At 43.2% G+C, this 26,328-nt stretch overlaps 1 protein-coding gene across 2 annotated transcripts in view; it reads right to left on the minus strand.

Moving 5' to 3' along the window:
* The window catches only part of ELOVL5 (ELOVL fatty acid elongase 5), a 75,985-nt gene that overhangs the window by 13,859 nt on the left and 35,798 nt on the right, over positions 1-26,328 (minus strand). For both annotated transcript variants that reach the window (XM_034647809.1, XM_002922954.4), the window contains 2 exons: positions 13,486-13,551; positions 10,404-10,591 (listed from right to left, as the gene is read on the minus strand). In XM_034647809.1, coding sequence (XP_034503700.1) covers positions 10,404-10,591; positions 13,486-13,543 — 246 coding nt within the window. In that variant the 5' untranslated portion in view covers positions 13,544-13,551. The remainder of the gene's footprint in view (positions 1-10,403; positions 10,592-13,485; positions 13,552-26,328) is intronic.

Here is a 26,328-nt window from a genome sequence, read left to right on the forward strand (position 1 = left end):
AAAAAAAACCCCAAAACAAAAAACAAACCCAAAACCAAAAAGATATCATTTCTGCTTTGCAAATGGAGAACCTGAAAAAACACAAAGAAAGTATTTTAATTAAACTTGAATTTGACAATATTCATCTGAATTCTGTTCACAAGATGGAAAAACCAGTCTCCATCAAATGTCATACTGGGGGGACATGGAAAGTTGAATTCTCAAAGAGCCTCAGCTTCAGAAGGGATAGAAAAATTTAACACACGAGGACCAAGCCCCTGAGTTAAAGTTTACTCATCAAGACTCTCATCAATTCTCTACACAATGGGCCAGTAGCGGAAGGTTCTGCTCCTTCCATCCCCCATAAGAGGGGAACAGCATAGGCTCTGCAAGGCTCTTCCTTTCAACGCCCCTAGGACACATCAGTGGAGACAACGCTCCAGTCACAGTCACCTTGGCTACCATTTCCCTTCAGGGCTTGGGCCTGGCTTCCTTCCAGAAAGCTGCTCTGGTCAGTTCCCCAGAAATTCAACATTCTGCTGCAGACATTGCAAAGCAAGAGGGCCCAAGAGGCTGGACAAAGGTGAGGCACTGAAAGTAAGGATAGGTCTCTCTACCTTGGGCTCCTGGGAATCAGCTCAAGAGTGCACAGGACTGTACCTCAATGAAACTGGAGGCCACGACAGAAGCTTGACACCACCTACACAGTTCTGTACACCACCAGCTACTCCAAGAGCAACAAAGCGTGCATTATTTACTCTACCTGCCTATTCCCAAGTAATCAAAATACAAACAGCACCCTGCAAAACATATGTGCTTTCTCCTTCCTGGAGTAAAGCAAACTTTAATTAGGCCAGGAGCACGGAAAGCGCTAGAATGAAAGCCGACCTAGAAGCTTTCCCTTCTTACGGGACAAATTCAATGACCAAAGGTTGTTTCATGCATCTTTTCATTTAAAGAAAAGAAGTTAGGCGACTGTCACAGCTAGGTCTGGATGACGCAGCTCAGGGAGTGGATCATTTCTAATGGTGAGAGATGGCTCCTCATCTAACACCACATTTAGCCACAAATGAGGTAGAACCTTGAGTATGATAACCATTTCCGGGCACTTTCTGGAATTCAAGAAACAAGGCCATTTAACATTTAAAGAACAAGCAGAAGAATGTCACGTTGGGTGGCCATTATCAGCCTTTCACCCCCATATCTCAAGATGTGAGAGCCACAGGATAACCCTTTTCCAAAAGGGCTGGCTGCTTTTAGTGATAAGGGCCTGGTGAGCTGTGTGGTTATTACCCCCACGCAGACATCCATCCAATAAAAGATAATGAGAAGAGACTGTCCATACTGGAATTCAAATTGTATCTAGAAGAGGACCCCAAGGACATTTCCAAATAACACCAAGTATGTGGGGGGTTGACTTTTCACAGCTTTTACTGTTTCTATGTGAATGCCCAAGTGTGTATTTTTTAGACTTGGTACAAGCCCATGTTTTTAAAAAGAAAACAGAGATGAGAAGTGATACGGATGCCCCAGAGTCACATAGCTTTCTGGTGGCACCGCTGGGACCAGAACCCAGGAATTCGGGCTCTCAGTTTAACTGCATTCTCAAACAGGAGTACCATGCTCCTCTGACCTTCTGTGCTTGTTTCTGAATCCTTAATAATTCAAGAGCACACTGGGGGTACTCTACCCATGAAGAAATCCGAGGAAAAGTAGACTTCTACCTGCATCTTTACTTCAGCAGATGGTGGGTTTAAAATTAACCATCGGCTGCTCCAAAACTGAAATTATCTAGTTCTTCCAGGGTGTAGCTAGCTGCTCTTGGCTGTGCTATTATGGAACAGGGTCAGGTCAAAGCACGCGGCCTTGCATTTCAAATCTTTCATGTCCAGACCATCAGGATGCCCATTAAAATAATTTCACACGCACAACCTCCAAAAGTGTTTTGTTTTGTTTTCCTTATGACCAGGAACACCCTTGGGTTCCTGCTGAATGGAATACTCTTGGTTAAGTCATAAGGACAGGCTCTGAACACTAGAGAAGTCTTTAGAACAAAGCACAAAGGAACAGCTTGTCCTCAGCCCAAGCTGCAACAGGGATGTCTGGCATTTTCCCCTGAACCCTGAACCCTCTCATGCTGGCAGTCCTTTTCTCTCACTTCTCAGGCCTCCTGAGGAGTGGCTTCTGCTAAGTAGCTGCCACACATCCAGCAAGAAATGCTCATTTTATACTTCATGGGGTGTCAGTGGCTAAGGAGAGGAAAACCTCAAGCCAAGACTCAGCATCTCGATGCCGTACTGTACAACGGTTTGAGGCACAGACCCAAATCCCAGGCCGACCCGGGAACTCTCGCTTGGCAGAAAGGGCGGCGACAGTCCAAGGAACAGTAAAGGAGTTAGCTCAGTACCTGGCATAAGGAGGCACCATATAAGTCTTTGCTATGATTGTAGCCGGATGTTTGCTATTTCTGCTGCTCACGCATGAAGGCCCATGACTAGGTCTGAAGTGGTGTTGCTCCTGCTGTGTACCGAGGACCCGGCCAGGGCATCCTTTGCATAATTTAAAGAGACTTCTCCAGGGCACCGGGGTGGCTCAGTTGGTTAAGCATCTGCCTTTGGCTCAGATCAGGATCCTAGAATCCCAGGATCAAGTCCTACACCAGGCTCCCTGCTCAGCGGGCAGTCTGCTTCCCCCTCTGACCTGCCCCCTCTCATGCTCTCTCTCTCTCATTCTCTCTCAAATAAATAAAATCTTAAAAAAATAAAATAAAAAGACTTCTCCAGCCTACCTACTGACTCTTGTTTTGCAGATTAAGTCTGCTTGGTTGAGGGGCATGTTCCTTGTTATAACAGCTGCAAGGCCAAGTTACCAAAAGTTTGCAGAGTCAGTTTAGAGAAGTCAGGCCTGGCTTTGGACTAACTCTGAAGCTTGCGCTCTGTTGGAAGGTAATCCTCCCTCTTCTGCTGGGGAAGAGAGGGGAAGGCTGTCTGGGCTGCACCCTTTCTCCATTTGCCCAATATAAGGCATTCTCTCAGGGCAGTGCCAGATAAACTGAGAGGAACATAACTGAGTGGGGTGCTTCCACTCCCTGAGAAAAGTTCCCTTCTGAGCAAGGAATCTCAGTTGCAAGGGAACTAAGAGTGAGAAGTATTTATTTTTTTTAAGATTTTATTTATTTATTTGACAGAGATAGAGATAGCCAGCGAGAGAGGGAACACAAGCAGGGGGAGTGGGAGAGAAGAAGCAGGCTTATAGTGGAGGAGCCTGATGTGGGGCTCGATCCCATAACTCCGGGATCACGCCCTGAGCCGAAGGCAGACGCTTAACCGCTGTGCCACCCAGGCACCCCCGAGTATTTTAAGGCAACGATCAGGTCTTTCTGAGAAGTATTAATCTCACCAGATGTTTCAATTTCTCTGTACCTCTGTTAAATGAGAAAAAGCAGAATAGTAAATATATTTTTTTACGTACTTTGGTAAACAATTTTTTTTTTTTAAATAAAGTTCAATATTCAACTACCAGGTCTTTTAAGTGCTTTTCCAAATCCTATTTCCCCACAATAACATTTCTATTTTAGGAAAGCCTGAAGGGAAAGAAAAACAAGACGGTTTAGAGTATAATGTTTCCAAAGCAACTGCTCTGTGGTTCTATCAGGACCTTCAAAGGCAGAGCCCAGGGAGGAACAGACTGTCAGTGCCGGGGGAGATGCTTCAACTGTATCAACCCCACAATTATAGGGGGGTTAGAAGGCACAAGCAAAACACTCATCTCAGCACATTTCTTTCATCTTTTCAATAAAGCAGCATCAGAAAGCTTCAAAAGAAGATTCAAAGAAAAAAAGGACTGACATCTGGTTCTGGCAACTCAGCAAACTAAACAAAAGCAGAACCAGCTCCCCCACTGTAAAGACACACAGAAATGCTACACGGAACCAAGTCCATCGCCACTGATGCCTCACTATAAGGGTGAGGCCTCCTCCCCAAAACATTATTCAGAAAAGAGGATGTTAGCTTACACTTAAGTCCTTTTAGAATCTTCCTTTTATTTGAGGAAGACACATTACCTGAGATGACCCCACCCAGCAATACTAATTCGGATGCTTACCTAGAACACCAAACAAACCATTTTGTTTTTAAAGAAGAGATTTAACGTAGCTTTAATAATTATTCCCAGAGGTATGATCTCACAGATGTGGCTGAAAGTAAATGGTTAAGTTTGGAGGTAACGGTCGTATCTAGATCATGGAGGAAAAAACCCCCCATAATGTTCCTATGTTATGTAATGAGAAAAAAAAAGACAAGCAGTCAACCTTCAGAAATAAATGACATACAGTCATTTACACTGAAAACTCAACAGATGGCTGGAACAGCAGAGTAGAGACAAAGCAAAGTGTGAGTGACTCAGAAGAATGCGGAGGAGCGAGAGAGAGAGAGGCACAAATACGAAAGAGAGGCTAGTGGAGTCGGGGACTGTCTAACACGTGTCTAACAGTAGAGTGCGGAAGAGAGGACAGAGTCAAGCAGATGATGGCCCAGTACTTTCCTGAACTAATGAAATATGTAAACTCTCAGACCAAAGGCTTGCAAGTCCTGAATGAGATCAATAAAAATAGATGACTACCCAGGCACACAACTGTTTTTTTAAATGCAACTTAAAAATTACCCGGAACAAAAATGATTACCTACAAATGAGCAAAAACTGGACTGCAGCGGACTTCTCTGGAATGAACCTTCAAAGTGCTGAAGAAAAAGAACTTAATCTAGAATTCTATGCCCCACTTAAATATTATTCAAGCTTAAAGACCAATTAAATGATGCTCAAACAGAGACTACAAGTTGAGCCTTCACAGCAAAAAACTACTCCAGGAGAAGGGAGCAGAGCCTCAAAGGGAAGACGGGATTTCACAGATCAGAACTGAGCACAGCAAAGAGCAAGGCCTGACGGTAAAGATGACGCTGGCACGAAACAAGATGGAGACACACGAAAGACAGGGATCAGTATGCAAACTTCCAAGGTCCTGTGTGACTGCGGAGGGTGGAAATAAGAATTCACTGTAGACTTTATCAAGTCGAGGAGGCATATTAAAAACTCATGGGCAACACTAAAATGCAGAATTACAATGAATGACTATTCAATCATTAAAATGAAAAAATATAAAGATTCAACAGAAGACAGGAAAGAAGGGGAAAAAAGGACAAAGAAAACACATATACACACCAAAAAAGGTGATAGAAATTATTCCAAAATAATCACTATGCTAAATGAAAATAGGTTACATTTCCCTACTAAAAGACAAGAAGACTATCAGATTCAGGCATTAAAGTCCTAGGTGTATACATCTAGTTAAAAAAAAAAATCACATTTGCACAAGGAGACCAAGAGTACTCCATACAACGCTATCAACTGGACACCTATATGCCCGTGCAAAGAAAACTGCATAAAATGGTATAATAAATTCTAACACTGAAATAATACAGAAATGCATGAAATTAACTAAATCTCTATGATTCAACATGGATTCATCTCAAAATGTAATACTGACTAAAAGAAAGCTATCTGAAAGAGTATAAACAGTAAACAACATAAATTTTAAAAAATTTCCCAAAATATACTATAATATTGTCATGTATAGATACACATATATTGAAAGTATAAAAACACGTACAGAGAAGAAACATATGAACTTCAGAAGAAAGTTGTATCTGGGAAGGGGCTGTACTTCAGATGCATATTTATAATCTTTTTTTAAATTTAAATTCAATTAGCCAACATATAGCACATCATTAGTTTCAGATGTAGTGTTCAACAATTTATCAGTTGCATATAACACCCAGTGCTCATCACGCGCATTTTTATAATATTTTCTCTTTTTTTTTTTAAAGACTCTATTTATTTATGAGTGAGAGAGAAAGCAAGAGCAGGGGGAGGGGCAGAGGGAGAAGCAAACTCCCCGCTGAGCAGGGAGCCCGGATGTGGAGGTTTAACCAACTGAGCCACCCAGGCACCCCTAATATCTTCTTTTTAAATTCAAACCAATAATAAAAGTCAATGTTTGTGAAGTACATAGATATCATTAATGTGATTTTACTTTCCATATTTCGAAGCAGTTCTAAAATTACAATTTAAAATAAGAAATGCAAAGGGGAAGAAAGAGGAAGGTTTGGATCTATGTCAATCCAGATCCATCTATCCAGGAAGCTATCGATCACGGTTTTAAAATTGCATTTTAAATGTTCTGAATATTTGAGACTGTTCTCTCCTCCTATTCACAACAGACAGTTCTAACTGCAAGGGAATAAACATAAACAAGTACTCAAAAAAACAATTTTATTTGTAATCTGTGGTTTTGTTAAATAAAGTAAAAAGGTGGTTCAGGCATTTGCATTCTTCTTCTTTTTCTTTTGGCATTTTCTATTTTCTACCCTAGTACTCACGATCCATTTGGTGGAACCAAATTCACAGGGGGAAGAAACACCGAGGTCACAGCCATCTTCTAAGCCAGTGACGGGTGTGTGAGGGACAGGGTGCTGTGGCCACACCCCGCGGAATACCTGAGTGGAGAGCAATGTGTCATGTTTCTTGGGAACAGTGGGAAGGCAAGAGAGGCTTAGAATCACTGCTCCATACAGCTCAAGTCCTGACTCCCTGTGCTCCTGGCTTCACAGGGGAATTGATCCTCACGGACAGTCCTTAAGAAGGAGATGGAGACTGTCAAACAGAGGTGGCCTTAGGTCTGAAAGAAGAGGGAGTTTCTTGGTGAAAGAATGAAAGAAATTGGTGTTGGGGGGTTTGAGTACAACTATGCATAACTCGCAGGCTGAGAGCTCAGTGTCTCCTCCTTAAAGTTCAAAGCCTGGTGTCCTGTACAATACTGAGCCTGCCTCCCCTGCAGCTACCGCTGAGTCCCAGGATCAGTGCACAAGACCCAGGCCGATCAACAGAGATGCTCCCTTTTGGACTGTAACAAACCAAGCGATTAGATCCTCTCAGCTGAGGGGGTACAAGCCTAAGGCAGGAGGAGAGCAGACACACCAAAACGGTTCCACGTCGGGATACAGCAGCTGCCTCAATGGTCCACGTTTGTCACGTTAACAAAGGAGTTAGAAGTATCTCAGACAGCTTGCTGGGGGGGGGGCAGTGGAAACGAGTCCAACTTGGACATAGACCGCATCACGAGGAAAAGCCACATCTGGCGTTTTGTGGTTGGGGCTTCTCAATCTGGAGCTCGGGGACTTACAGGTAGCTTGGGGAAACAGGGAGGCTTCGATAAAGACGAAATTTGCCCTGAATCTCAGAGGGTAGAAAAGCACACAAGAATTTTACATTTGCTACGAAGGGCACAGAATTACAATGCTGAGTAACTAATACAAACTAACCTGTTTCTCTTCTATTAACAGAAATTTTATTTGAGCCTTCACCACTGACTGTGATTTTATTTTTTTTAAAGATTGCATTTATTTATTTGACAGAGAGAGCAAGCCCAAGGAGGTAGCGGCAGGGAAAGGGAGAAGGCTCCCCACTGAGCAAGGAGCCCAATGCAGGACTCGATCCCAGGACCCCGGGGATCTTGACCTGAGCCAAAGGCAGACGCTTAACCGACTCAGCCACCCAGCCATCCCCGGACAGTGATTTTAGATAATACCCACTCAGTAAGTAAAAGCCAAAAGGCTTGCCATAAATTCCTGTATTTTCAATCTAAAACACACCACTATTCAAATATACTTCTACTCAGGGATCTACGATCATTTTCCTGAAAATAAACACTAAGCTCATGAGATAACTACAAGTAATACCAAGCCTCTCCTTTTAATCTTCTTACTATCAAATGCAATAACTATGAACAAGTGTAAACTCCTTCTAGATTTTAAACTCTGTTTCGGTTTTCAAACTGTCATTTAGTTATTTTCCTTCTTCTGGTAATTTTAATGTTATAGTGCCTCTCCCCCTTTTACTTCCTTGTTATCTCCCTTCTTTCAAGATTTCTCTTTGTCTCCTTTAAGTGACAGTTAATTGTATTTGTATTAGCCTAGAACTTGCCAAGCAGCTGTGAATTCACACCGCATAAAATAAACACAACTATCAATGACTACATATTTATTTTTTAAATTCCTTACAGACCCAGACATGTAGATAAGCAGAAGGGTAAATAAAGATGAATAGTCAAGATTCTGCCAACTGTGTGACCACAGGCAAATGGCTCCAGCTCTGGGGACATTTTGCTGAAACGAGGGGTCCAACTGGGATCTATGACCTCCTCAGTCTGTTCGGTCACAGAACTCCATGACTGCCCTCCCAGGTTTTAATAGTCAATGGAATATAAATGCTAATTAAAAGAAAAATATAGTAGCTAAGATGAAATGAAAAACTTGACAAAGGATATGTTATAACGGTATTACTGAATTACTGATGGGTTTACGTAAATACAGGGAAAAAAAATCACAAACATCCGAATGTAAATACCATGTAACAAGTAGTAAAATGTAGGGCTTATTTTCAACTCAGTAACACTGATTTGGGCGTATTTTTAGAAACTGGATTTAATTTAAGGAATTACTGCCTCCTTATGATTACTGCTGTATGTATGTTAAGTCGTGAGTTGAAAATGTTTTCCTCTGCTGTGTATTTCTTAAGTCTCTTCACCCAGTGCTTAGAGGGCTCAACATCACCTTTAGTTTTACCAAACTGTCAGAGGAAAATCTGCATTTCCTACTATGGTGCTTCTGGAACCCTCCAAATTCAGTCCTACGCACACAGCAGCAATTTATACAGCACCGTTCTTCCCCTCTTTACCCAAGAATGACCTGTTTATAAAAGGTTAAATTATGAAGTTCGAGCCGTAGCTCCAGGGCTTGAGAAACCTATAAGGTAGACCCGTAAGTTCTAAGAAGATTTAATAATCTTAAATATTTTTTCTTTAGAATACTGCTATGCATAACAACAAACTCTATAAAAGCTTTCTTAAGGAAATAGCTGTATCATCTATCAATTATGGGAAAGTTAACCATTCACTCAGAACAACCTGACACCTTGCTGCAGTTCTGTCCCTTGAACACAGAGCGATGTGCACAGTGCTGGGCCCAGGAGTCACTCCTGTGCACAGCCCCTGCCTCCAGTCCTGCAATATCCATCTGGGAGGCTAATTAAACTGCCTTCATTCTAGAATAGGACAGAAAAAGGCGAAGAAAAGGGGTTGTAAGCATTTCACAGAGTATTAAGCATAAAAGTAGTGATAGTAGCATCTACCATTCTAATCATAAACTCTTTAGCTGGCTTATGAGACATACATGGGAGAATAAGGCACAGACCTCCCACAGGAGCAGTCAATACCTCTCACTATCAAACAGAGCGTTCTGCACGGGTGTAACTACCCAGACACGCTCTCACGCACAACCACATGCACGCAGATAGGGAGGCAGGATGGAGAGGCCTGGGGCTGATGGAGAATTCGATCTTTCCTCAAAACATCCATTTTAAGATTCATTTTGATTTCTCCCCACCTCCCCTTTTCTTCTTTACTACTCCTTGGAGAATAACGCCACAATAAAAAGTTAAAAATCTAAATGGGAGTGCTTGCAAATGTTTATATATGGCTTAATATTCCACCCAGGATTTAACAATAGTTTGTGTTGTGAGACATTTTTATTGTAAGCCTGAAAGGTGGAGCTCCTCCCCTAAAAACATATACAAACCATGCTTACCCTTAGAGGGCAGCTTTCCTCCCCTTTAGCTTTAAAGCATGTATTACATAATAGTGAAAATAGGGAGGACATAAGTTTTGATTCCAATTTCTTTCATTTTTATTTCAGCTACAATGTTTGCCTTTGAGATCATCAAATACGGTTTTCAACATCCCAGTTATACAGAAAAAATAATTTGGCCAGACTTACAGACCATTCAAATCTTAAACGCAGATCTCACCATCCACTCTTCTTAGCTTTTAAAAACAAACTTGTCAAATCTCAAAGCTATTTACGGTTATCAGATCAGGCAAGAGGCTGACTTACCAAAAAACACACCAAACACAACTGCTACCCACTTCCTTCCTCTCCCACTTCCAAACGAGAATATTGCATCTATTAAATGCTTAATAATAAAATGTTCATAGATCTGTTTGTCACATTTTGTTCATTTTCCACCCTGGACTCTGCTTGCATAAACTTATTTCTGGAAATATTTAATTCTGAATATAATATGGAACATCACAAAAGAATCAATAGCAAAGGCTTCTATTTTAGATATTCTAGAAGGCATATATATACAAACAACTCTGGCATTTTGGAAAATCAATTTTAAAACATACTCGAAATGGATTAATATATTTGCTCTCCCAGTCTACTCATCCCACCCCGCAATGCAGCTGCCCTTCTTCATTTAGGAACACAATTCAGGACAGTGATCAGAGCACGTTTAAGGGAGAGACCTACCTCACAAAACATATAGAGAGACAGCAATGTGAGGCCAAGGTTATACACCACTAAAATTCTCCGGCAAGAGAACGGCTGCCTGTTCTTCATGTATTTTGGTCCCAGCCATACGATTAGTAAGTATATGACAGAGCAGATAAAAGTAGGTATATAATTGTCCAGAAGAAACCATCCTTTTACTCTGGTATCTGGAAAATAATAAAAGAAAAATATTTAGTGATTAATAAGGCAGATATAAAAACAACCACAACTTTTTCCCCAAACATTAAAAATCTTCTTTCCCCATAATTTTATAATAGTCATCAAAACTCAAGTTCCTAATGCCAGCAAAGCAACTGGAAGAGGAAGGAGTTTTCAATATTTGTCATAAAGGTGAAGCTCCTTGTTACACATTCTGAATAACATATATCATACATGGTTTTGGCTAAGTTAAAAAAAATACATATATATATACACCTCTTAAAGGAAGCAAGGAGATAGCTAAATTTTCCACTAACTGTATTTACTGACCAGATCTGCTGAATGATGCACAGAATAATGAAACTCCAGAAATGACAGTCTTTTTGAACTCCAGAGTCCTGACCTGAAGTCAAGTGTCTGCCAGCCTGCCGAGCATGTGCAGACTCAAAGAAAACGGGCTATTCATTCAGCTTAACGACAATCACTGATGAGAAGGGCAGCATATGCTATGAGTGCAATGGTCAACAGCAGAGTGGAGAATAATTTTTAAGGAAAAATGAAAAGGGGTGAAGTAGCAATGATCAGTGACCTGCCCATTTAAGGAACCACGGGAGCAGCAGCTTGAGAGAGAAGACTACATTGATTCGAGGGAGCTAAAGGGGGGAGGAGAGCTCTCCCCGGTGCTCCCATCCTCTTTCCCCTGCACGGTTGAGGAAAATTAGTTCCAAGTAGCTGCCGGGAGCAATCTGACAGCCCCCTCCTTGGATGGGGGGGCTTCCCCTCTGGGAAGGCAACCTCCCCTCCCCCCAGGTGTTAACCTCAAGTCAACTTCATCCTGTGACCGAATCCCAGGAAGCCACCTCTGCAGCACATTGCCCTGGGCATGCTGCGTTGATGAACCCCTCAAACCTATCGCTCCTCAATCTCTTCTACCCTCCAAGGTCACCTACTCTGGAGCTCAGAGGCACATGCAGGTTTCGCCTCCTCCACCTTCAGAGTAGGAGCAGCTAGTAGGGACAGTCTCTGTCTCCTCTTTGACCTCCTAACTGGGCCATCCTGCTACTTTCTCCAAGGCTTTTTCTCTTGAGCTTGCAGGAACAGCAACCATCCCCTTGGGGAACAGGTTGTCAGTCTCCTTTCTTGCAGACATTCTAAACTCTCCGGGTGTTTCTCTGTAGTGTTCCTCCCTTGGCTACAGAGGGAGATGCCCTCCACCCTCTCCCCACTACTTACGCTAAGGTGGCCCCAGGGGACTTAAGGATGCCTTGTGTTCTCAACTCTGGCCCCTGGCTATTAGCTGTGAGAAAACAAGTTCCCATTTAACAATTAACATTAGATTGCTACATATGTTTGTGTGTGAATAAATGCACACACAGAAACCTCCCATTTCCTTTCACTTAATATTCTACTTTATACCTTGCTTTTTAAATTTTATAAGGCCATATGTGCAACCTCCTTCCGTACTGCCAAGTACTTCCAGCACTTCCAGCCCAACTGTAGCTCCAGGCAGTAAATCCTCTGGGCTCGAGCCAACCCTGGTAGTCCTCGCCCACCCTATGTTGACTTGTTCAGACACGGGCATGTGAACCAATTGTGGCCACGGAGCTCTGAGGAAATGACAGTTGGGCGAAAGGCGCTGGGGAAGTTTCCTTGTCCTTAAATCCATGCAAATGAACAGATTTTTTCCTCCTCTTCTGCAGGTGCTGTCTAGAGCTTCTGCAGCCATGAAAGGTGGAGGGACTTTTCTGAGGACAGAACTGCTGATATACTGAGAATACAAAGTAGGAAATGACAAGAACAAGTGTCCTTGGTCCCTGAAATAGCTCAGGAGTTGCTCAATCTTGGTAGTGTAAGCTGATCATTTTTATTATTGTTTCAGCCATTTAAAATCGGACTCTTTTGTCCCATAAGGTTGAAATAAGGCATCATCTCAACACAAGTAAATACAAGATGATCTAACTTGTTTTTCTCATTTGGCTGTGCACTAATTTATTTAACCTGAACCCTCTTGATGGGCACCTAGATTATTCCCAGTCTTGTCAAGCAACGCTGTAGGGAACATCTTTATTCCTACCTTTGCATAAATGATCAAGAAAAGCTATAGGATAAAAGCTGAAGAGTCAAACAGCTGAGTCAAAAGGCATATGCTTTTTTATTTCAATGGAAGAACAATTACCCTCCAAAGAGGTCATGCCAATTAGACTCTTTCTCCACATCATCTGTTATCAAACACATTTCATTTCTACCACACTAAGAGATGAATTCCTTTTGCTGTTTTCTTTTGTACTTTAAAAATCATAAGTGAAACCGAAAATCTTTTCATCTGTTTAAAACTCTGTGAACTTAAAAAGCTCCTTCTTCATAGATACATCAGGAGACATTACAGGTGACATTCAAAGAGAGCAATGTGGAGCTGATTTACTTCTGAAAAGGAAATAAACGATGAAGTATAAAAAAGGGAGGTCAGGTGCATATATTTACCCATTGATGTGACACAACATGAAAGGACATTAACAAACCCTGAAAATTGTAAAAGGGGAAAAGTTTAAACTACTCCAGCAGTGCATTTTGGAAACCAGTCTCAGCTGCAGACTCGTAAGAACTGAGGAAAACATACCACCCATGATGGTGAAATCTGCAGCATTCTCAGGCGGCAAGCTTTCTAGCATAATCTGAACCCCAGCTACAGTCAGCAGAGGGTCACAGCAGCTGTGTCTCTGCTCCGATAGCCAGGAACACTGCACCACTTCAAGACCGTCGTCACAGGACTTCTCCAAGCCCCTTGTTATCCAGGACAAAGCATTAGTCTTATCATAGAAGACGCTAATGTTTTCTAGAATCTCTTCATGCAATATTTATAAGTGTCTTTAAGGGGAGGGGAGCAAAACCGAAACCACCTTACCTCGGGGGCCTAGCAATGCCTTGAAATAGGTACTAAGTGATGCATCAAAATTTTCCATTTTAAAACCTATTAAGAAAAACAGACATTGATTAATCTCTACTCAAAATGCTTTTTATACAGTGCTTTTTCATAAAAGAACAAGAACAAATCCGTTTCAGAGAATACGCTATGGACAAGGTTATGTTGAAACTTCTTTTTTTTTAATTCCCAAAGTAACTTGTGTGCTAGGTCTAATTTGAAAATCAAAAGGAAAGACAGAATCCCGTGAATTCACTTTATAAATGAAGTGCCAGTTTTCTGAACTTCTTTTCGCAGTTCCGTAAAAATGCTTTCTGCGAAGCTGGAATCTCAGTGGGGAGAAGCGTGGAACTGGACTGAAAAAGGTGGCAGACGGGAGAAGATCCCATCTGGGCAAGAACCAAGGCTTGAGGTAAGCCTGTAGCCAAGAGAGGAAGAGCCATGTTGGAGAAAGGAAGGCCACCGTGAGTGGAGGGTTTCCTCTGCTTGCTATTTTCATTAATTATTATTTGAAAATATTTCATGTCCATGGTAAAAAAAATTAAATATTAAAAATGAAAAGAGGTCCTAAAAAAAAAATCTCATCATTTTACTCCAACCACAATCCCAAAGCCCCACTATCAGAAGGAATCTATGGTAACATTTCTTGGACATACCTTCAGACTTCTCTTCTGAGCACAAAAGGGGTCATGCCATTGGGTGTTTTTACAGTTGTGGATTTAACCCATTAATAGATGATTAGGTCAACTTAGCATTAAAAAGTAATTACCATAATATTAATCAGAGTGCTTTGCCCCTAGTGAGAATATTTTCATAAATCTTTAGTGTTACTATATCACATCAGTAGGATGATACATACATAAGTACCATGTACTGTGTTGTGATATAAAATACAATCTTACTGTGGCAGTTACAGTAAACAGAAAACAATGTTATATCAAGAAGAGTACATATTACTTGCTTTCACTTAAAACACCTTGGAAATACAGTCTCCTATCAGTAGTTATAGATTTACCTTCATCTTCTAAGGTTTTATAGCTCCCCACCTTCTCCCCCATTTAAGATTTACATTTACAGTATAGCTAAGCATCTTTTCATATGCAATACTGACTAGATTTTCTATATTAAGTTAGAAGGCATACATTTTCAATTTTCCTGGTCATTACTCCTCACAGAAATAATCACAAATATTTTACTTTCCCAGGGCAAAGGCAAAATTGGTTTTGTTAACTAAGTAACCTGTCAATCATTGAATGATACTTCTCTTCCTTAGCTTACCACACTTAAGTATATGTATTCTTTGGCTAATTTCATGGCTAAACTTTGCTGCATCCATGGACTCTAGCAGTTACAAGTGTGTCAATCCAGCCAGCAGTGAGATAGAGACAGGTGGAACGCTTAGAAAGAAGGAGTTACCAGGGTTCTGTTCTGACATCTGCCCCCTCCCTGGGGCGGGGGGGGGGCAAGGAGTGGGGTGCGCAGGGAAGGTAATGACTCCCTCAACCCATGGCTGGAAACCAGGAAGCCACCAACTTCCCACATCAAGTGCCAACAATTATACACCATCACAGTAAGAGGTCACTTCTGAAATTCCAAAATTAAACAGCTCTTTAACATACTGTACTCCTAAGACCATTCTGGTCCTGATCCATTTTCCTGCCCTAGACTGCACCTCTTCAGGGGACAGAATTCTAGAAAATCTTGAGAATTGGTTAAGCTTTACATTTCCGAAGCATAATTCCTCTTAAAAAGGATGGCATCCATTTAAGGATGCTTTATCTATTCAAAGTCCAGCAGTTAAAAAATAATTTAACTGTATCTAATTATTTTTTCATCATCTACTGAAAATCACCTAGAATACATAAGTTTTACAAGACAAACATCATGTTTTTGTGAAATTGAAAATCATTCTAATACAATTTATCTGTGATGGATGGTGGGCCATGTATATGGAAGTCACGGGGTCCCCTTCATCCCTAATCAAAAGCAAACAGGCACAAGGAGGAACAAGGCTGTAAACACCCTGACTACTGGACTCAATTACTGATGGACAAGCTGCCTACCAGGGACAAATCCACCTTCTTCTAGAACATTTTAAATCTAGATCCTGCTTTTACTTAATGGATATATAGCTTACTAACGGATCATATTACACATACAAAAATAAGGTATTAAGCACAAAAGGGCTGAGAGCAGGAACACAGGCATTAACAGCTGGCAGGTGATTAGGTGGCTAAGTGCTGGGTTCTTTATCAGGACACCTGGGTTTTTATTTTTTTTAAAAAATTTTATTTATTTATTTGAGAGAGAGAGAGAAAGAGGAAGAGAGAATATGTGCTCACGCATGAGCCAGGGAGAGTGGCAGAGGGAGAGAGAGAAGCAGACTCCCCGCTGAGCGGAAAGCCCACTGCGGGGCTCAATCCCACGACCCCAGGATCATGACCAGAGCCGAAGGCAGTCGCTTAACTGACTGAGCCACCCAAGCTCCCCAAGACCACTTGGGTTTGAAATCCATTTTGTCCACTTACTAGCAATGTGACTTTGGAAGAGTTATTTAACCTCTTATCTGTAAAATGGTGGCAAATATAAAGTAATTGTTTCAAAGCTTAAGAAGATCAAATGACTTAATATACATAAGATCCCTACAGCAGTGCCAGGTATGCAGTAAGACCTCAATAAAGGTTTCCCACTGTATGTCTGCAACAGGTTCAATTCTATGGGGAATAATGTCAACCGTCTGTGGCCGCTTGTGCTTCTCAGCAGGGGCACTGCTGGCCTTCTGTGCCTGGCCCCTGTGTACTCAATGCCAGCAGTGAGCCCCCAGTCATCAGGACAACCCACCACAATGTCCCCTTCAAGTCCTAACGCCCCCAGGGGGACAGCAATGGAAGGTGGGTGAGTTGATAGCGTCACATGCGAGGGGAGCTGTTAATATGAGGTATTAAACACGGAAGACAAGGCTAAAATGAACGTAGTAATTAGATACACAGATATCAAGCACCTACTGTGTACAAAGGACTGCTGAGCAGGGATAAACACAAAGGAGCATACCTAGACACCTAAAACAAACTAGACATTCACAGTGAGGAAAGAAGCCAGATGGTTACAAATCAAAAACCAAACCAAACTCATCACCGAAAGAGTAGATGTTAGAATGACGCATACTACAACAAGCTGTATATGTAATACGAAGCTGTCAAGATACCATTCAATTAACAGTATTCTGGGATCTATCATTAGGAAAACACCTGACAAAGTAATAAGGGAATCATTCTAAATTTTAATCAAGACGCCTTCCAGAGGGGCGGTAACCAGTTTTGTTTTGTTCTTTAAATGTAAGGAGGATATATAAAAGATGGAAACAAGTTAAAAAAAAAAAGTCAAAAATGACAGGGAACAGACCTGTGGGAGAGAGTTGGGAGGTGGGGAGAACATGAGTGGTCTTGGGAAAAATGAGGCCCAGGAACTGGTATAACAACCTGTCATTGTAAGAACAACGCCGAAGACATAGTTCTCAATTTGAGAATCTAGGCTAACATCACAGCAACAGAAAAGCAGCTTGATTAAACATAAGGTAAAATTTCAGTCCAAGAACCCTGAAGCCAGCAGCAGGTTACCAGAAGAAACTGTGAGGTTTAGTATTTGGAGATATTAAAGAATTCTGTTAGAAGCATCTGTCCGGAGCAATCCCAGTCTACATCCGGCCTGAACAGAGGCCCCTTGGAAGCTGGCAGGCACAGGAGCACACCCGTGACTCTCTAAGATGGAACTTCTCTACAAAAGCACACACAACACGTGATCTCCTCAGCAACAGCACGTCTGTTCTTAGACTGCACTTCTTCACGTGAGAATTCTTGTCTTGGCTTGGCAGAACTTCTCACAGCCAAACTCAGGAACACATGAAACAGCTAGCAAAACCTTCTCTGAAAGTACATACGTGCAGAACAACAAGAGAGTGGCGTGTTACTCCTGAAGTGTCTCCAGGGAAGGGCGAGAAAGGATAGGCAGAGGTGGCCCTGGCACACAGGTCCTTACTCAGGGGAGTCCTGGTCTGTGAACCTGTGCCTGACTCTGGGCTGGGCTCTGCCATGTGAAACGTTTCCCCCAAACTCTCCCTCTGCCACGCCCCTAGCTGGACGTGTGCGGCAACCCTGTCAGACGCTGGTGTTTGTTTTCACACAGGTTACCAAGAGACTGTTGCCGAAGGTTTACTTTCATCCTTTACTCAGCATAAGCGCACGTTTCTGTCTGGCCAGCCGCGTAGCCGGCATCCCTCCGTACCGCGTATGCACTTTCTCACTCTCGCCATACGCTTCCCAAGTGCCTACCACGGGCCAGGGTCACGGGCCCTGAGGGATGCGGCAGGGAACGCGACAAAATTCCAGGCTGGCGGACAAACACACACGCACAGAATCTGTTATGTAAAGTGATGTCGGCAAGAGTGTAATACAGCAGGGGAAAGGCGGTGGGATCACGGAGCACGGTCTACTTTGGAAAATGTACTTAGAGAAGCCTGCCCCGGGAAGGTGACAAGACAGCAGACACCCGAATGGACAGAGCAAAAGGCATTCCAGTTAGAGGGACAGGTGAATGCAAGGGCCCCAAGGCCGGCGCGTGCATGGCATGTTCCAAGGCCACAGGCTAGGCCAGGGGTAACGGATGGCAGCAACGTGGGAGGCCTTCTGTCCTCCACTCCCTGCCAGCACCCAGAGCTCACTTGGTGGTGGTCCACAGAAAGCAACCACATGGTACAGCTTGCAGAGAGCACGTGGCCAAAAGGCTGGGAACAGAAGATGCCAAACCTTAATTGCTCTCACTGCCCCGTCCCCTCATCCTCTTGGCTGCAGGCTGCTTGCCAGCACCATGCCCTTTTCCTCCTCTTCTCCCTTGCTGAGCCACAGGAACAGTACAAAAGGTCTCAGCAAATGAATTCTTCAAGGCCAGGCGGTGCTGGCCCACCCTGCTGGGTGAATCGGGCCCTTGCTGAGTGGCCTGCGGGCCCAGCTCTACTCTTTTGTTCTTTTCTAAAGGAACAGGAGAGGCAAAGGGAACTGGAAAAACCCTTGACACTTTGCCTAGCAATCTGCAATCATGGGAATGATATGACCCACTTTGCACAAGACACTAAACTGTACTGCCAGGTCTGTGGGCAGCCTGACAGTTGCAGTCCCCCCTCTTCCTGGCTGCCCACAGGCCAGAGACATCCCTTCTCAGTAATCCGAGTCACCCGACTGGCAGCTTGGGCAAGCTGGGCCAAGTGGGAACACAGCTGCTCCGTACAATTGTACTAGCAGGGACCAAGCCCAGGCACTAGGCCCATGCTACGTAGAGGAGCTTTGGTCCTAAGCGAAGCAAAAGAATAAGCCATTCTTTGATCTGGCTGGTTCTCCACACAGACAGGAAAAGGGGGTGGTCGGCACCTTCCAGGAACCAGATCACACTGACACCAGGCCAAGCATCTTTCTGTACCCCCAAATCTCGGATGCGCACTCAACCTACAGGGCTTCCCAGAATTACAGGTCATGATGGGAAGCACCAAGATTCATGGGCCACATAGAAAAAATAATGACAATAAAAATGGGATATGGGTAGAAATCAGAAGCAAGTAAATTAAAATAGATTATAGGGGCACCTGGGTGGCTCAGTCGGTTAAGCGTCCCACTCTTGATTTCAGCTCAGGTCATGATCTCAGGGTTGTGACATCGAGCCCTGTGTTGGGCTCTGTGTTGAGTGCAGAGTCTGCTTAAGATTCTCTCTCTCCCTCTGCCCCTCTACCCCCACTAAAAAAGGAAAAAGAATAGATTTTGAAGAATTCCTCTTTTATGCACATTTCCTAAAAGATAGTGGGAAGTGGCTTGCAACTAAACCTATCAAACTCTGGAGTGTTTGTGGTAACTGTGCGACTGTATTCTAATTGTGCCTCACTATAAGTATCTCACTAAGAAAATTAATGGGGGCTGGTCACTCTTTTATAAACTACCCTAGATTATAAGAGGGTATGAGAGTTCAGCATACTCGTACCTGAATCAAATATTTTTTTTAAAAGATTTTATTTATTCACTTGAAAGAGCACACACACACAAGCAGGGGCAAGGGGAAGAGGGAGAAGCAGACCCCCACTGAGCAGTGAGCCCAATGATGAGGGCCTTGAGCCCAGAACCCTGAGATCATGACCTGAGCAGAAGGCAGATGCTTCACTGACTGAGCCACCCAGACGCCCTGAATCAAATATTAATTCTGGGTCCTGGGGCAAGTTCCTGCCACATATACTAAGAGGCATAGGACTAAGGTGCACCTCAGGCCTGAACACAAGGAAACATCGGAACTACCACAGCATGAAATGCAGAAACCTGAACATACTGATGCAAGCAGAACACAAAGGGCAAAAACAGCATCCTCCAAAGAGAGCCCTGCTCATGTGGAAAATCCATCTGTCAGCTCCCTCCAGGAGGGGTATGCCCAGGTGAATCATCTGCGCGAGGTTAAATCAGCATTAGTGTGCTTTCTGATCTATTATCAAAAAGAGTTTGGTGGAGGCTTGTCTGAAAAAAGACACCACGCTAAGCTTTAAGCAAACCAGTTGTATCGCCCTCCTTTCCATTTGGCTCCCAAGACGGACCACAAAATGTGGGAGAATGGTGGGTGGTAGTGACAACAGAAGGGTGCTGGGGTTAATGAGAGATGGCGTAGAAAGTTCTTCCATCATAGCTCTCAAGATGAGTTTTCAGGCTCACTGAGAATGCAAATGCTGTCAGCTTGGCTGTTTGTATCTGCAGCAGGAGAAAGCTGGAAGGCTGCTCAGCAACTGAAAAGTATTAAGATCTTAGGGCAAATCTGTTTTAAAAGACATCAAGATTTTTAAAAATTTACTGTAGTAGAGAAAGTTAATTTCCTAAACTCACAGTAAGTAGTAAAGATCTCTAGGATCAAGTCTTGGCTCTTCTTGCTGCTCAGGTGACGGTGCTAGGCAGCAGTCAGCTTGCTGTGAAAACTCCCTTTCCTGTAAAATCAGTTGAGTCAGACATGGCTTTTGGCTTACAGATGGGTTGACTGCAGACATTTAACTACTGTTTAGCATAACTTCCTCATCACATCCAGTTTTATTCATTCTCTGAATTGTCACAGTTCACCTAAAACTGAGTCAACGGAGCTGACGAGCTGCAAGGGGTCAGGACGAAATCTCTCTCCACTTTCTCCTCTCCTGCCCGTTCACCTCCTTAACAGTCAACTGGTGTTGGGCAGGCACGGGAACATTCTTCAAGCTGACTGCTAATAACACGAAAAATTAAATAGTGCTTTAATTTGGTAGTCACAACATTCTTTCCTGAATTGAAAAAGGTTTTTCTAGGTTGGAAAAAATCAGCTCCACAATGAGAGGAGGAACATAAACCATACCTTGCTCAGAAATGTTAAAATATAAAATATGAAAACACTGTCATAAAGACCATAAGGGGAAGAATATCTAAGTACTAGCAAGCTTTCAGATATGAAAGTAAACTGACAAAAGAATTCCTTTAGAATGCTGGCATTTAAATAAATGATACCTCCGGATTAAATCTCGGCTCAAGAGGAATGATCTGCCACATCCACAGTGGTACTGTCACTCTGCCAACCCACGAATCTATGCTTATTCTTTTTTTCCTGTAGAATTCCCATCCTTTCTAGCCTCCATTCTGATGGCATAACAAACTCTTGTTAATACTCTGACACAATCATGTTGCTTACCATACATCACACATGTAGAGAGAGAACACAGTCCTACTGGGGGCTTTGGATAAATAACTGCAAAATTAGGGCGCTGGTATGCACTACAAAGGATGGCTTCAGGTTAGCTCCGCGGTTAAAGAAAGCTGAGCAGCCTCACTCTGGTATAATCTTCAGTGTGTGTGGGGGGGTGGATTTTAAATGCTGCAACAGTCAATTTTCCTTACTACAAAGATTAGATAGATTAAAAGAGAAGTGCCCATCTCCCACTCCTTGGTTGCCACCAGTTAATTAAGAAGTACTATTTTTTTTTCAAGATTTTATTTATTTATTTGACAGAGACAGAGACAGCCAGCAAGAGAGGGAACACAAGCAGGGGGAGTGGGAGAGGAAGAAGCAGGCTCCCAGCGGAGGAGCCTGATGTGGGGCTCGATCCCAGGACTCTGGGATCACGCCCTGAGCCGAAGGCAGACGCTTAACGACTGCGCCACCTAGGCGCCCCTAAGAAGTACTATTTTAAGCACCACTGGAGAAGGACGGTCTTCCAAACCAGTAGAATCACCCCTGTGGTTTTATTTTTAAGTGAATCATCTGTGGGTCTTTCCACCCTGCTCTCCCTTAGTCTTCACTTCCAACCCCTTCTCCCAGGCCCAGATTAGATGTTACAAAGACTCTCCATTGGCCTCTTATAACTTTGTGGTCTTGACAACTCGTTTAGCACATATCCACTTCAACTTTGATAGGACTTGGATACTTACGTTTTCAGGTGTTATGGGAACACACCCTGCACCTCCTTAGGTAAAGCCCAAATCCCTTAAAGGGCAAGTACTCCAATTTATTCTATGCATGCAACAATTATCTATTGGTGATACCATAAAAGAGGAGATACACCTCCTATTACAAAATAAAAAAGGGAAAATAGCATCACACAGTGATACACACGAGCCCACAATGGCAGCTTCCTAAAACACGGACTAAGTCCTACTTACAGAAGGTGCTCCCCAGAGAAGAGCTCTTCACTGCTAGGGATTTGGAGCTCTAATGGAGTTGTTCTCCTCATAAGGTGTGAAAGAAACAATAACAAAATACCAAAACGATTAACACACACCCCCCTTTTAAACAGTCCAGGGAATTTCTTCCCCACTTGGGAGAGATGTATTTTTCTAATTTTGGAAGGCAATATATAAATATGCTCATCTGAGAAATTCAGAAGTAGATCATTTTTTCAGCAGCGGGGAGAGGGAGAGTAACATAACCTTCAAACTTTTTTCTAGGGGAATTCTTATTCACGCTAAAGAACAGAACATGCCATCAAATTCAAAGTTCTTCCCACAATTCTCAGGAAGGGGAGAAAAGGGCCCCACCCATCATCCCATTTACTCAACAAACACTTGGAAGGGGTTCGCTGAACAAATTGCAGAGTAACTTTATTACCTTAAAGAGGACAACTTCATTGTCACTCGTTCACAGACAGAGCAGGTGATGACTTCTGCTTAGGTGAGGCACACGTGTGGGGAAGGACCATATGCTAATCTACACACAGAACTCTCCTCGCTGGTGGGTGAAGGCCAGACTGCTGCCGAGGGACTTGGAACTCTGCTCTCTCAGAGTTCTGCTGACAAGAACTAGTAAATCCCCACAAGGCTGCAGTGAGGAACAAGGCAAAAGATCAAGCCCTGGGACTGGGTCATCCCTGCAACTGGTTTTATTTCTGTGCTCCCAGTAATTCTCACAGAATAACTGCCATTCTCTCTACTAGTCACCTGAAAAGGTGGCTGACTCATTGAATTAACAAATATTTAACAAGGGCCTACCATGTGCCAAACAGCATACTGCCTGATTGGGAAATCCACACAGAGAGACACAGGCACCACAGATGCACTACTGATACAGACACGACCCCCCTTCTTGAAAGGTATAGCAGTAGACAGTGTGCAAAGACACTTCCCACTTCTGGGTAGCAGTGGGTAGGAGCACATACCCTGGAGCCATACAGCTTGGGTTCAAATCCCTGCTCCACCACTTACCAGCCAGGTGACCTTGAGCAAGTGACTCACCCTTTAATGCCCTGATGTTGTTATTTATAAAATAAAATGTAGTTACAGGAACACGTGGCTGGCTCAGTCAGTAGAGCACATGACTCTTGATCTTGGGATTGTGAGTTCGAGCCCCACGTTGAGGGTAGAGGTTACTTAAAAAAAAATTTTTTTTAATGTAATTACAGTACCTTCTATATGTGATTAAATATATACCAAATACTTAGAATAGCGAGTGTATGGCACACAATAGATGTTGCAAACATATTTCTACTTTTATCATATTTTTTTTTTTAAAGATTTTGTTTATTTATTTGACAGAAAGACAGCCAGTGAGAGAGGGAACACAAGCAGGGGGAGTGGGAGAGGGAGAAGCAGGCTTCCAGCGGAGGAGCCTGACGTGGGGCTCCATCCCAGAACGCCAGGATCATGCCCTGAGCTGAAGGCAGACGCTTAACGACTGCGCTACCCAGGCGCCCCTCTACTTTTCTCATCTTACAAAGACCTTTGCCACTACCAAATTCACATTCAATAGTTATGAAAGAGTTTTGCTAAGCCATGAATCAGAGTTCCCTGGAAAGGCCATGGGCAATGAAATGTGCCCACATCCACCACTCACAGCCCTGATATTCTCTATTTTGAATGAATCACATGTTGTAATGATACTTGTGAATATGGAGATTTTTGAGTCTCTAGATAAATTCCTCTGGAACGTTATGGGGATGTTGTCATTGACTCCTCTGTGGGTGGAAGAGAAAATCAATGAAAAGAGAAAATCACTCTTTAGCAGAGTGGAAGGAGGTCTGTACCTGAGACACCTTTTTTGTACTAGCAACTAGCACATGGAAGATGCCCGATGAATTTATTCATTTATTACAACTGGGCAGGTGGCTGAGTTCACAAAGGTCACAGGACTTGGGTTGAGACAAAATGTGAGGCCGGTCTCCTACCCTATGATCCACTGCTCTTAAAACAGCTGATGTAGGGGCACCTGGGTGGCTGGGACAGTTAAGTGTCTGGCTCTTGGTTTCAGCTCAGGTCATGATCTCATGGGTCATGAGATCGAGCCTCACATCAGGCTCCATACTCAGTGGGGAGTCTGCTGGAAGATTCTCCTCTTCTGTCCCTCCACCTACTTGCGTGAGTGCTCTCTCACTCTCTAAAATAAATAAATCTTTAAAAAACAAAAACAAAAAAAACCCAAACCCATGTAAACTTCCACAGAAGCATCTTCATATGCGTATTAAAAGGACGGTGACGATTTGTATCAACATTGAGTTCCTATCCATGAGAATGAGATAATTTTATTTTAAATAACATTATCAAGTTAAAAAACCAAAAACCAGTTGTATTTACCCATGCTGCTTAGTAATAGAGGCCTCAGAAATCTTCCCTAGAAGGGAAGATGATGGAAAAAGGGGCAGCAAAATCCTCCTTGCCTCCTTTTCATATGCCCGTCACCACTTCCACTGTATCTCAATCAGTGATAAAATTATAGGCTTATTTTTTAAATGATGTGATTATCAGTTATATTATAATTATCTGTTCATTTGTTCACAATCCCAATTAAGCTCTAAGCTCTTCAAGGGCAAATCTCTGATGTTCCCATTTGTATCTCCAGAGAGCCTGGATCGATGCCTGACAGGTGGCTGATTCCTGGTTGAAACTATGAATGAATGAGTGAAAGAATGAACACCTCCATGCCTTTTAGAGTTTCCCGTCAAAGAGTTCTCAAATTTGTCTGCATCAAGAATCACCCAGAAGCTTGATAAAACACAGACACTGTGATCCCATGCCTAGAAAATTTCTGGGACCCACTCCTAGAAATTCCAATTCAGTAGTCTAGAGGCTGAGAAATTCATCTTTTTGAAACATGACGTAGGTAATCTAGATGAACAGCCTTCTCTGGGAACCACTGCCATATACATACACACATATATATTACATACACTGGGCTTTTGGATGCTAATAAGCCCCCTGCAGTTCTTGAAGTTCTGTCACCCAGACGGTATCCATATATTGCATTACAAGGACAGAGTCTAGACAAGGACTGTGGTCTCAAGGACAAACCATTTTGCATTCTAACAAATTTTATAACAATTCCGTTTGCTCTAACTCCACCAGCGAGGAAAATATAACAAAAAAAGTCATTTCCTTTCAGCCCATCTCTCAAGCTGAATGAAACAAAACTCCATTAGGTCAGAGACCAGTTCTTCTATCTTTCAAACAGCATGTTACATAGGACACATCACATATAAACAGCACGCATGAAAGGAGCATAAACTCTATCCCACCTGGAATGTCTGTCCGTAAGAGGGAACCCGAATCCCTAGCGCCACCTCCTGAGCCCAGCGGCAGTGGTAGTGACGCCAGTAAAGCTCAGTGAGGGCAGGGAACTTCTCTCTTTTGCTCCTGGTAATCCCCAACGGCTGTTCCGGGCATCCAGAAGGAACTGAGTAACGTTACTTGTTTAATCATCCTGAATGGGCAGCATGGGATGCCACTGACAGGCTGCCACCAGCAGAAACCAGTGCACATACTAGGCCGCAGGCAACTGTGTATATTCCTTGGAAGGAGACCAAGCGGGTAATGGGAAGAATGTGGACACTGGCTGACGTGGGGGTGCCAGCTTGGGCCTTGTTATCATCAGTCCTAACCTGAGCCATTTCTTAGCGGCTCCATTACCTGGATTAGATGGTCAAGGTTCCTTTCAGTGAATCTGGTGTCTGTGAAAGGCAGCCTCTAAGATGCCCGCCGCCAAACAATCCACTCTCACACTGAACCAGGGCTGTGTGTATGACCAAAACAGCAAAAGGGATGGCATGTCACTCCTCGGATCAGGTCCTAAAAAACACTGTGACTTCCATCTTGGTCAGTCTCTGTGTTTCTGTCTGTTTTTCAGATCGCGGGCCCTGGAGAATGCCAGCTGCCATGCTGTGAGCAGTCCTATGGGGAGGTCAGCAACCACCTGAGCGAGCCTGGCAGCGGACTGTGGCCCCAGTCAGCCACTGACCACGGCGGCTGCATCAGCCCTAGAGCCAGACCCACGGGGCTAACCCTGCAGGATCCCTGGACCTCAGAGATT

The sequence above is a fragment of the Ailuropoda melanoleuca genome, chromosome 19, assembly GCF_002007445.2.
Source record: "Ailuropoda melanoleuca isolate Jingjing chromosome 19, ASM200744v2, whole genome shotgun sequence".
In the NCBI taxonomy this organism is placed as follows: Eukaryota; Metazoa; Chordata; class Mammalia; order Carnivora; family Ursidae; genus Ailuropoda; species Ailuropoda melanoleuca.